Source organism: Passer montanus, unplaced genomic scaffold (assembly GCF_014805655.1).
Source record: "Passer montanus isolate IOZ18808 unplaced genomic scaffold, ASM1480565v1 scaffold24, whole genome shotgun sequence".
Lineage (NCBI taxonomy): Eukaryota > Metazoa > Chordata > Aves > Passeriformes > Passeridae > Passer > Passer montanus.
Window position 1 is genome coordinate 250,867 of NW_024367037.1, and position 12,051 is coordinate 262,917.

Here is a 12,051-nt window from a genome sequence, read left to right on the forward strand (position 1 = left end):
ATACAAGACTGCCAAAATCTAAGCAAATGCAAAGTCACTACATACAGCTTAAACCTCAGGGAAGCATCCACATATGGTCAGAACAACCCCTGAAACCTGCTGCTAAAGTAAAGTAAATCAAGAGGTACACTGTGAAACCTTCTATCATGGTAGTCTTCTATTAACTGCATGATTCTTCCACCATAAACTCTGATATGAGAACATCTATTATATGAAATGCCTAAGTCTAAAAGATGACTATAATCTTACAGTTGTATTAACAGATTATAGGGATTACTGGCAAATGTATTTTATACTGCTGGTATCATCCTGATATGCTTGTTGACTACCGATAGATTTTGTTTTTTTGCTTCCGTTACTACTATTAAACACATTTTGAGCTTCAGCCTTGGTTAATGGCAGGCTTTCAATAAAATATCACAAATGAATGTCTAAAGCCAGCCTCATATGACCCCAGCCTTTCCTCACTGTCAAGAAGTTCACATTGTCTGTGAACCAAATAAGGGGAAACCACGGGAAGTACAAAGGCATGAGGAGTGGAAGACGTTGCTCAGCATCTTGATGCCTTCCCATTCCCTACTCTAATGCTCCCTTTTGGACACATGCAGCCAGAATTACTGAGCAGACAAAACAGTTTGCATTTCAGCTAAGACTCTATTTACATACTGAGCAGAAGAGTAAGCGAGGAGCTTTGTTTACAGAAACCTCAGTTATCATAATAATTTATTGTTACTCACCTAAGTGAAAGAGCAGCATAATCCAGACAGGAACAGAGACTGCTTTTAAGTAACGTTCAGTGCTTACATTCCACTTGAATGAAACCATCAGCAGGTAACCAACTACCAGTGTCCATATCTTTAAGAAAAAGATACAAATAGGCATGTACACATACATCAAAGAGAGCTCTACTGTACTCATGTATGTGTGTACACACATGCACACACCCATAACTGTCACAGACAGAGAACTGAAGTCAGCTTGTAAGTCTTTAAGAAGTCCACATTTCAATTAATTATATGAGTTCATCAGCAGCACCTATGTGGCCATGGGGAGACAGAGCTGGCCAGCACAGCATGCTGCCCTCATTCCAGCATGGAGTAGTTTTTGCCAGCTTCTGTGTTTTCAGTCCAATGAGACAAAAGGGAGCTTATGCCAAAGAAGCTATTAGGAAGCACAACCAGCCGGTTAACAAAACAGATGCCTTTATAGGACATGTAATTTTTTTGGTTTTTTTTACTAAAGAAAAACCAAGGACAGGAAGACATCAATGACAACTTGGGTTTGCTGCTTCTAACACCTTCTACTATTCTAGTCATGAGACAAATCACAACACAGATTTGGAGTTAAGAATCTTGAGATGATGTACTTGAGCTGAAAAGAAAGAAGAAGGAAGCAGGAAGAGGTAACAGGAGGTGAAAAACTGTTACTCAGGAGAGGATGTGAAATAAAAGAAGTACAAAAACCTGTAAAAATTAAAATCCAATGTTTCATTCTTAAAATAAATAACTAAAGATATTTCTGGCTCAAATTCAACGAACATTCCCTATGCATTACCAGTTAATTACACCTTCAATTTTACACTCATAAACCCATAAATTCCAATGAAGTTTAAACAGAATTTCTATTAAGAGCATTTGCTGAATCAGACATCAATGTAAGAAAGAAGAATGCACAGGCAGAGACACAGAACAAGTAATTAGGAAGAACACACCAGAGAGGTTTTCACCTCTACTCTCCAGTACACAACTCATGCTGAAAACACAATAGTCTTTGTGAAAAGCAGGTTTGTGTGACTACTGCCACATATATAATTGGCGGAGAGGAAATCTCAGCTATACTGAATTGAGCAGACAAGCAGTGAGTGATGTCCCTTCTGATAACTTCAGAGGGAATAATCGCATATACAAGGTAATTTAAAATCATTTAAGATATGTGAAAAAATACCTGCCCTTTGCACACTAATGCTTCTCATCTAGGCAGATCACTCCAACTTTTCACTTATTTCTAGTTTTGCATCAACCGAGTTCCATAATGCTTATGGCCAAATGCAGACTCAAAATAAATATCAAAAACTAATACAATCCATGGACATCAAGACTAAAGTCACAAACAAACAAAAATTCTCATCAGGAATGCACAGTAGCACGCCTTTAATAGGTTGAAATTTAAATTCACTTGTAAGGCCCTTCACAGCACAGCTCTAATTGCAAGAAATAACTCATCACAAAGACATTATCCTACCCCGTAACATCAGCCATACAGCACCTTTGTTCAATGAATGTTCCTGTTCCAAGCAGATTTTCTCTTTAGCTTTTAAATTTAATGATAAATTACAAAGAGGAAACTCGGTACCTTCAGAAATTTAAACTTTCTGTTTAAAAACAAGTAGGAGGCTATCAGGGTATAAGCCTATGTTTAACAGCCAACAAAGCAAAACACACTGCAGTGGTTTTATCCACGCATGTAGCTGAACATTATAGGGCTTAGGTATTTAATTTTTTTTTGTGTGTGTTCGAAGTTAAAATAATTAATCAGTTATCATTTCTAAAAGCTTAGCAAATGATCCAAGTTGAAGTCTTTATTTATACTGAATAGAGAGAAATCGCTTACTTTTAAATAAAGCAGTCACCCTTTTTCAGAGTCAAACAATAACCTTCCTGAAGCTCTGTAAAAAGAACTGTGTAGTCAACTGACTGGGGCAAGAAGTTTAATTTCAGTGACACCATGGAATAATCAGCTCTTTATTGGTAAATGTTATGGCCAAGCACATCCCTAGACTGCAAGAACCAGTGCACAAGAACTAGGGTAGCCTACTTCCAACAGCTCATAGCTGAAAGCAACTGACAAGGCAAATTAACTTAAATTGACATGGACTAGGACTTCATCCCATAATGACTTGGCAACAGCATACTTTTTTTTTTCCTTAACCCTTTAAAAGTGTGTTACATAATCCTTCCCACTGTTTTTCTGGATGGACTCCAAAAGTTTTGGCTGAAAAGCATGGAGAATATTAATAGCCCCTCTGCTATTATATGCCATTCTCAAGAACTGACATAATTGAAACAAAGAATGAAAGACTGCCTACTTTCACTAAAATTAAGCTACTGCAATTATTGCACTGAAACTGTAATTGATAAGGTTCCATGCTAAGACAAAATGCCTATAAATTTAAGTTGTAAGACTATACAGCTAAGCAGGTAACTAATACATACACTTCAGATTTTGCAGAATGTGTTACCTATCATCAACTATTTATCAAGCTGAAATCAGTTGCAGATGCCTAACTTTCACCACGTAGTCTGAGATTTTTAAATCACTCCTCAATCACAATTATTATTAACAGGCATGCACAACTTCCACATATTGCAACTTTGGGATAGTTTAATCCTGCAGGCTGCCCTTCTTCCTTCCCTTGCCTATCTTAACAGACAGCCAAGACCTCATTTTTCACATCTCCTCTGCATTTTGTAGCATCTCTTACAAACTGATGTAAGCATTGCTTTGCCTTTAGACATGTAAAACCACTTTTATTAATAAATAGTGCTAAGACTGTAGAGTAACTTCTTGGATTTTAGCATCCATTTCTGTGTTAAAGTGGTAAATTTAAGAGGCAGATTTAGAGATGTCTAAGCCCTATGAAGGGCTTTAGATCTCCTTAAATTGCCAACTAGAGACAAAATTACACCATAGAAAGATGCAACTTTTATGTTAAATTCAAGCATCTGCTTCAGTGATTTTTCTTTGAAATTTCTGTGGTGGAAAGTCGAAGATTTATCAGCATGAACTATCACCAACATTACTGAAAATTTGTTTCTCCTTCCTGTTGAAGAAATTGAAGGATTTGAAAAACGGAGCCACTCTTTTGGCTTTGACTTCATTTTTCAAGAACAAATCTTACCACTCAACTTTGGGCAAGGTTTACACTGATTTATGTTGGAGAGTAAAACTTCATTTACACAGTTCCCTCCCCTTTTTCCTATCAACAAGGGAAAATTTTGCAGATGAGCGCATAACTCACTGCTACCAAATGTGGCAATTCATTATCTCTTAGTGCCAGCTGGGCAGTCCCACCTCTTCTGCACAACAGCTTCAACAATCATCCAGCCAGCTCAAGATCCCTAACCTCATAAAAAACTACCTGTAATTCAGTTATAGCAAAATAAGCTCACAGAAGCATGGCAGGCACCAACAATAGGGCAACAGAAGCATATGTCAGAAGTGCAATAAGCAAGAAGAGCTTCCCACTGCAAAGCTGTTGGAATAGTTTAGTTCAGTCTTCCTTGGAACGCCGCCCCAACACCTCAACATCCAGCAGCAAATGCATTTCCCTTTCCTTCTCAGGCACATGTGGTTGCAACAGCCTGGTCAGAGAGAGAAAGCCAGATTAATTTTCCCAAGAATTGTTCTGGGAAAAGTTGTGAGAAGCTCAGAAAAAACAATTCTTACTTAAGGCTCTGCAGCTGGTGCTTTGAATAGTTGTTTCTCATTAGATGTTTACCAAAGGGTGGTCTCTAAATCAGCCAATGGTGACAGTGTTTTGATTACATGACCTATCAGGTTCACCTGTTCAGAACCGTGTATAGAAAGAATGAGCTTCCTAATAAAATTTTTATTAGCCTTCTGGAGACCTAGAGTCTATGTGTCACTCATTCATCTGTCCCTGACTCCAGGGTGAGAGGCACATGGTATGACTCTTGGGGTGGTCCTGCGCAGGGCCAGGAGTGGGACTTCAGTGCTCCTTCTGGGTCCCTTCCAACCCAGGATATTCCATGATTCTATGAACCACGCCACAAGTAGACACAACAGTGAAGACTGAGAAGATCAAACAACAGTTAATTCTTCTGATATATGCCCTGCCAGCCTGCCAAAATTTTTCAGTTTTTAACAAATCAGCACCTAGAAAACAGAGTCTGTACTCCTTCCTTCTCTTATTGTAGCTCTACCCTCTCCCCTGGCCATTCCAAAATGATGTTTTTTCCCTGGCTGCTCTTTCCATTTGGAAATTATACAGCAAGGTTTTTAAGAGTTTGGTTTAAGTTTTGGTTTGTTTAGGGGGTTTTAACTGAGCTTTACATTTAAAAATGTTTTATGGACCTACAGATCTAATTCAAATTGCTTTCCATTTTCCAGTCTCAGTTTTCTGGGAAAAAAAAAAAAAAAAAAAGAAAAAGCCAAACTACCGCATCAGGTCCCTTTAATATTTGAAAAGAAAATTTTCATTCAGAAATGGAGTTTTTAATTAGTTTTTCTCAAAATCAAAAATCATTTAAAAGGTTTACCAAGCATTAACACAGCACTTTTGCAAACTTCTAAAACAGTGTTGCAGAGAGAAGATGGTTTAAAGAGGTTATCTTATGACACCAGTTCACTATTTCTACATCTCCCTCCTCAGTGGTGGCACAGGCTGACAAAGGAAAAGGAACCTACCACAAAAGCTGAATAGAAGAGTGTTGGACTTGAAAAATGAAAAGACACAAGGCATTAAATGCATTGCTAAAAGCCAAACTGTGTTTGCCTTAAAAAAAAAGTGTTTTCTTTATCTGCCTGTTCATTTGAAAATGATTTTCTAAACAACATAAAGGATAATAAGGAAGCAGATGACAAATTATGAAGGTGTCATTTTGACTCCAGTTTTCAGAACCAAGTTAATTTACTGTAGCTTTAGCGCAGTTTCATTAGTACACAAGAACAAACATCCCATAATGTGCAGAGTAAGTGTGTAAATGCCTGTCCTTTAGTAAGGAGACAGCCTTTATCAAACAGTAGAAAACACCCAAACTCCAACTAATCACACATGTAAGACTATTTTTCACATCAGAGCAAAGACAAGCACCTCCTGCCTTCACTTAGGAAGCCTTCATTTCCCTAAAGCAGGTTCTAAGTGGACACAAGTAAGTTATTCCTTGTCCCAAGTCCAAAGGAGAACTGTGCGCCCATTTTGTTTCTTCTAAAACCCCCAAACGTGACATATAGGCATGCTGGTATTTCTGGCATTTAAAAAAAACCAGACTATTAAACCACATGAAACAGAAACATGGTGTTTAGTGAGATCATCCTCTTTTGAAGGGATGAAAGTATGAACTTATAACTAGACCCCCAGGGCAGGGGGGAACTGACCATCAAAATCAACTCTGCCACACATAGGCTGAAAATTATTTTCAATGTGTCCTGCAACATTTCCTACACTGAATTTAAGAAAAAAACATAAAATCTAAGATATCCAGAAGACTGAAGCAATGGATATTGAGAATACTTCTCCTTTAGTTCACTTTTCCTGTCTTAATACAAAAGCTACTTATGAGAAACTAGTAACAAAAATGCTATTCAGAAATCAAATGTATTAAGATTCTCTTGCAAAAAGAGGTTTCCCAGAGCACGTCAAATTCTTTCCCTGCAGACAGAGCACCACTCCTCTGACATGCTTCATGGTAACACTTTGCAAGAGATGGCTCCTCAACATATACCATTTCTTAACTTTCTTCTTTTATTATATAGAGTACAGTTAAAATTTTGCTGGACAGTTCCACAATGATCATTCCTTTCAGAGGTGCTGGAAAAAGAAACATCATTGCGTTCAACCAGTACATATAAATACCAGTAAATAGCTAATATTATGTAGCATATATCATTGGGCTTTAGATTACTGCCAGTTTTGAGGCTGTACTTCCTGCATATAAATCGGAACAAGCTCCTTGACTTCTCCAAGAAAGGTGTCTCACTGCAGGCTCTTCCAAAACTGAGGGCGGGTGTGGAAGGGAAAAACAACAGTAGAAAACACTATCAACATCCCAGACTTTCCCTGCCTCTAACCATCTCGTTTTTAAACAGACCACGTGAGGCCTCTACACAGTTTATCTCTACCACACAAAGTTGTGAAAACATACCAAAATCTGTGGTTTTGGTAAGATGTGTTTATAGTCAGTACTTGGCTGTATCATTTACAGGCCAGGATACCATAATAATAAAGTATAATAAACAACAGAAGAATACTTATGAGTTTGTTCAGGTGTTTGTTTTGGGTTTGGGTTTTTAAGGTGGGCAAGTTTTAGAAACCTGCAAGCCTGCTGTAATAAGAAAGGGAAGGGAAAAAAAAGCCCACCTATGCTAAGCCCTCAAAGAAATAGAAATTGTAGGCACATTAAAAATCAGAAGTGTGCCCTTTTCTTTAATAGAAGAGAAACTGGCCCATCAGGTGAACTCAACAAAACACAGATGCTTTTTTGCCCCTACAGGTGATATTCAATAGGACTGTGGAAGGCAAACACCTCAGAGCATGAAGAATGCTTGGAGAATTTCAGTCTGTAAGGACTGCTGTGGGAGTGACCTTTAGTGCAACACAAATGGAAGTTTCCCTGGTGGATGTCTTGCACAGAATCCCTGATGGGGAGCAGACAGTACACCAGCCAAAAGAGGCAGCATGTACCCTGACAATATTCCAATACAGCAGTCACGGCAATGGTGGGCAATCTTGTTTCCAGATCTGCCCAGCAGCATGGCGAGGATAAGACTGATTAAGTGCTCTAACTGCATGTAAACCCCCAGAACAACACAAGTTGTACCTCATACAGTCAGAGATATAAAAATACACTGACACACACGTGTGACTACACTGCTGTGAACCTTCAATAACCTGTGACAAAGCAAGGAAAAAAGAGTGGCCAGAGAGAAAGATTTTGACAGCCCTATAATCAAGTTCACTGCAGAGAATTCTGCTCATTATGATTACATCAAATTTAATTTACCAACATGAACCTCAGAGCCAACATAGAGCAGCTGTACAATTCTTTACATCTGCTGGGATCTTTCCCAACTAAATACACGTAAATTCTTCTAAAAAAAAAAGACGAAAATATAATGAATAGCTGGAATTGGATATATATTAACTTAAGTATAAAACATCAGCCTAAAGTAGTTTAAACTCTTTCCACAAAGCAAGAGAATTTGTGGAAATTCTCCTGCAAAACTAGCGAAATTACTGCAGCCCAAAAGCATGTAGGACTACATTCAGTCCACTATGGGACAAATTCCCATCTTTTCCAAGAAAAAAACTATAGAGAAAAACATTCCCCTTCCCTATTATATGAAACTGCTGTTTGTGCAGGGCCCTCCACATAAAAATTCTGCAAGTAACCAAAAGAAGGCTGGAGTCAGAACAAGGAACTCATCTGGAATTTTTAACCAGCCTCCAATTTAAGGCCCAGCAGCCAACTGCATTTTTTGAGCAAGCTTCTTTGAAGATTATAAATTCTGAAGGGAAAGGAGACCGTGGGAGCACAATGCTTGTAGACTAGCCTAAGATCTTGAACTTGTTCGAATGCAGTGTTTTGCAATCAGCTATCAAACAATCCAGTCATGGAGATACCCAAATTCCTGAACTGCAGGTGTGACTTAAGAGCCATGGATGGGAACACAGGCACTTCTGAATTTTGACTCATCAATGCCATGAATGGCTTTGCCTGTTTTGAGGACAGCAGGACAGGAAGGCTCTTTAACATATTTGGTGCCAAGATACACCTTACCTTGTCACTGTCACATGCAATTACTGCATTTGAAGAACTTTCTTTTTTTCTAAAACTTAAGAGGAGAATTTCTGTTTCAGTATCATGGCCTAGTAGATACCATAAAAATACCTAGAATAACAAAGCAGTATTCCAAATCCCCATAATTCTAATGATAGGTATCCACTCACTTCTCAGGGAATCAGAAAGGGAGAAGACAATTGTGCACACAGAAAGAACCATGGAGGATTCAGAGCCCAGAGAAGAACACTCATAATATCCCAAATTCCCGTGCAGCTAACAAGCAGAACATATGCATGCAAATAGAGTCCTGCAATATAACATGGCAATTAAAGGGCTTTTCAAGTGCTTAACTGAAGTTAAAACTGATACTATTAACTGATCCAGCTCAGGGCTCCTCAGCAGCATGGATAAAATTAAATTATCCTGCTACAGCTCTGAGATAATGCACATCAAGTACTGAAAAATTAAAAAAAAAAAAACGGACTGAGAAAACACTGCAAAGTGTACAGATGATGCCAGATTGAGCTGCAGTTATTTACAAAGGAAAGCCCAAAATTTTTTTCTCCTGTAAGGCCCTAGAAAGAGACACAGACAGCTTGCTTAGAAAGCAACTGGTTTGCTTAAGGAACTCTGTGATCAATTACCTTCACACAAAACCAAAATTTTCCCAAGTAACTCAGGTCTGAAGAGTTCTGGAAGCTTACTATGTTTTGTTAGTTAAAATCCTACTGCAGTTCAATGAACACAAGTGTTAAATCAGAAACACCAGTGCCAACCAGAAGGATCAGAGACTGCTAAACGAGGCAGCACTGAGGAGGCACACACATCCAGCAGTGCATTACAGCCATAGTTAAAAGCTTCAATAAGTGTGGTTTGCTTCAGTACCCTTATATTTACACAGCATTAAGTATGGCTTAATTAAGAAACTTTTAATAAAAGCCTGGACTTAGCCAGGTCAGTTAGTGCAGCAATATTAGAGATTTGTTAAAAATAAGACAAAGAGGTCAGTGCAAAGTTTTTTAAAAAAATCTTAAGCTTACCAAGCAAATTGTGTGGCAACAAGTGAAAGCCTCCCACTAGTACCAGGCCATGCTTTAGTTCTGTTACTACTCAGCTGAAAGTAAACATGGTTGTATCTTGCCTCTTCATAAAGAGAGAATGTATCTCTGTCTACTCAGTCCTAATTATACTTCTGAGGACAAAAACAGACCAGAAACACATGTCCTCTGACATCTTCCAGGACCAAATAAAGTCAAGAAAATCTTTTCCTCCAGTGTTTACTTTCAAGAGGCTAAACAGATTCTCCTGTCCATTCTATGCACATTAGAGGCAGTCTGTCAAAATAGTCTCTTGTCAGTCCATTCAGGAGCACTGTTACCTAGCGAAAGGGCATACTTTGTTTAAAAAATAGAGCAGCTTTTGACAAGTCTGACACAAGGAAATCTGAGCATGCCAGCTGTACATCAGTATTTAACAGAAGAACAACATACTGATCTGATCTTTCACATACCCATTTGCTTCTTATACGTAGTATTTTTTGTATTTTCAGTTATAACTAACGAAGTGTAAAAGTGTTCTGACAGAAGTTCTAACTATGCTACCCACTGAACAGAACCCAGGGAAAAGCAGTCTCCAAGGATTTGTTACCAGCAGTAACATTTGTGAGTTAAACAGCTTTACTTTTTAACGTTCAAACTGCGTTTACACTGTTTGATACGCTACGAAGAAAAAGAAAACCCTACACAGTACACTCAAAACAAGCCTTAAGGTGCCTTCCCCCATCCCGGGTCACTGGTGGGGCTGCGCTGCTATTTCGCAACACTTTTAACACACACCTGAGAACTCAACAAGCCTCGATGTTTACCCAAGAACCCGCCTGAATCACCTCTGACTTAACAGCATCTCCAGAAGCGGGCGCGCCTGACGCACGGCCGCGGAACAGCGACACTCGCTCCCTCACTCACCCACTGGCTGCTGAAGTAGTCGAGCCCCTGGCAGATGATGCGGGCGGCCTGTGCCAGCAGCACCTGCACGCCCAGGGAGCTGCCCAGGCAGTAGAGCCCGTAGAGCAGCGGGCCGCCGGCGCCCAGCAGCAGCAGGAGCCGCCGCCGCCGCAGCACCTGCTCGCCCAGCGCCTCCACGCCGTAGTTGGCGAAGCAGATGGGCAGGAGGAGGGCGGCCAGCAGCACCGGGGTGCGGGAGCGGTGCAGGCGGCCCAGCCAGCGCCGCCCCAGCGCCGTCAGCGAGGTCTTGAAGGGGTGCAGGAAGGTTCCGCAGAGCACGGCCCAGAGCAGCGGCCGCAGGAACGCCTCCAGGATGAAGTACACGAGGACGGCGGCGCCGCAACACAGCCCCGCAAACAGCAGCGCCCCGGTGTTGTAGAAGGCCTGCTTGATCGGCTTCTCCAGCCGCGGCAGCGACATTCCCGCCGCCCCGCCCTGGCCGCCCAGCGGCAGCCGCGGCATGGCCGCGCCCGCGCCGGGGGAGCGCAGCGGGGCCGGGACTGCCCGGGCGGTCGTGCCCGAGGGCGCGCAGGGGCCCTGGGCTGTAGTGCCGCCGCCGCCGCGCGGCTCCGGGCGTGCGCCCAGCCCAGCGGGAAAGGGGCGGTGCCGGCCGGGAAGCGAGCTGGGAAATGTAGTTCTGCTCCGGGAGAGCGGCGGCCGCGCTCCCTCCGCCCGGCAGGACCGGCGGGGCTGTGCCCGGGCCCTGAGCCGCCCCGGTGCCCGGCGCCTTCGTGGCCTCCGCTGAAGAAGGTGGCCACAGGCTGGGGCGTGGAGGAGTCCAGCGGCTTGCGGCACAACCTCATCCCCATCCCAGAAGTGCAGCCCTGTCCTCCTTCGCTGAACACTCTGCTCTCCCTGCTGCTGCTCTAGTCTCCGGGAGCGGAACGAATTGGGAGATCTCGAGTGTCATTGCATGGTGAAGAGCAAGACTGGTTAGACCAGCTGGAGGATTTTGTCTCGTCTGAACATGTTCTTGCAGCAAACTGTTTAACGAGGAAGCATCTGCTCTTTTACTGGCAGCCAGGCCCGCTGAAGAAGCAGTGGTGCTGTGTGGTTTTTTTCGACCTGATGTTTCTGACACTGTACCATCAAATGCTATTTGCAAATAATCTGGAGAAGAGCTAACTTCCTGCAGCTGGCATACACCAAACACCTGAGTGCAGGCATGAGGGCAACTGCCCACATTTTGCAGGTGGTCTAAATGCGTCTGTAATGAATACACATGGTCTAAGCAAGTTTTGCAAAGCAAAAGCCATGGCATTTGAACTAGCTCAGTGCTGGCACTCTGCTACTCAGTTTTCCTTAAGACAAGCCTTCAGAAGGTACTAAAGCTATTGGTGATGCTGCCATAAAACCCTCAGAGGGATCCTCCCCTTTCTTTTCAAGGAGGTAGAGCTTATCATAATAATAATAATAAAAAAGAGATCACATGCCACTGAACATATAAAAAGTACATAAATATATATATAAAAAGAGGAAAATAATCAAATTCCTGTATTTTTTTTTAGATTTTACATGCAAGTTTA

General features: G+C 41.5%; 1 protein-coding gene across 3 annotated transcripts in view; it reads right to left on the reverse strand.

The window, feature by feature from the left end:
* Nucleotides 1-11,029, reverse strand: part of TMEM245 (transmembrane protein 245) — a 76,790-nt gene extending 65,761 nt beyond the window's left edge. For 2 of the 3 annotated variants that reach the window (XM_039710995.1, XM_039710993.1), the window contains exons 1-2: nucleotides 10,487-11,004; nucleotides 738-855 (exon numbers count right to left, since the gene is read on the reverse strand). In XM_039710995.1, coding sequence (XP_039566929.1) covers nucleotides 738-855; nucleotides 10,487-10,987 — 619 coding nt within the window. In that variant the 5' untranslated portion in view covers nucleotides 10,988-11,004. Of the gene's footprint in view, nucleotides 1-737; nucleotides 856-10,486 lie in introns of all 3 variants that reach the window. The other variant, XM_039710996.1, reaches the window with a different exon arrangement.
* Between the last annotated feature and the right edge of the window lie 1,022 nt (nucleotides 11,030-12,051).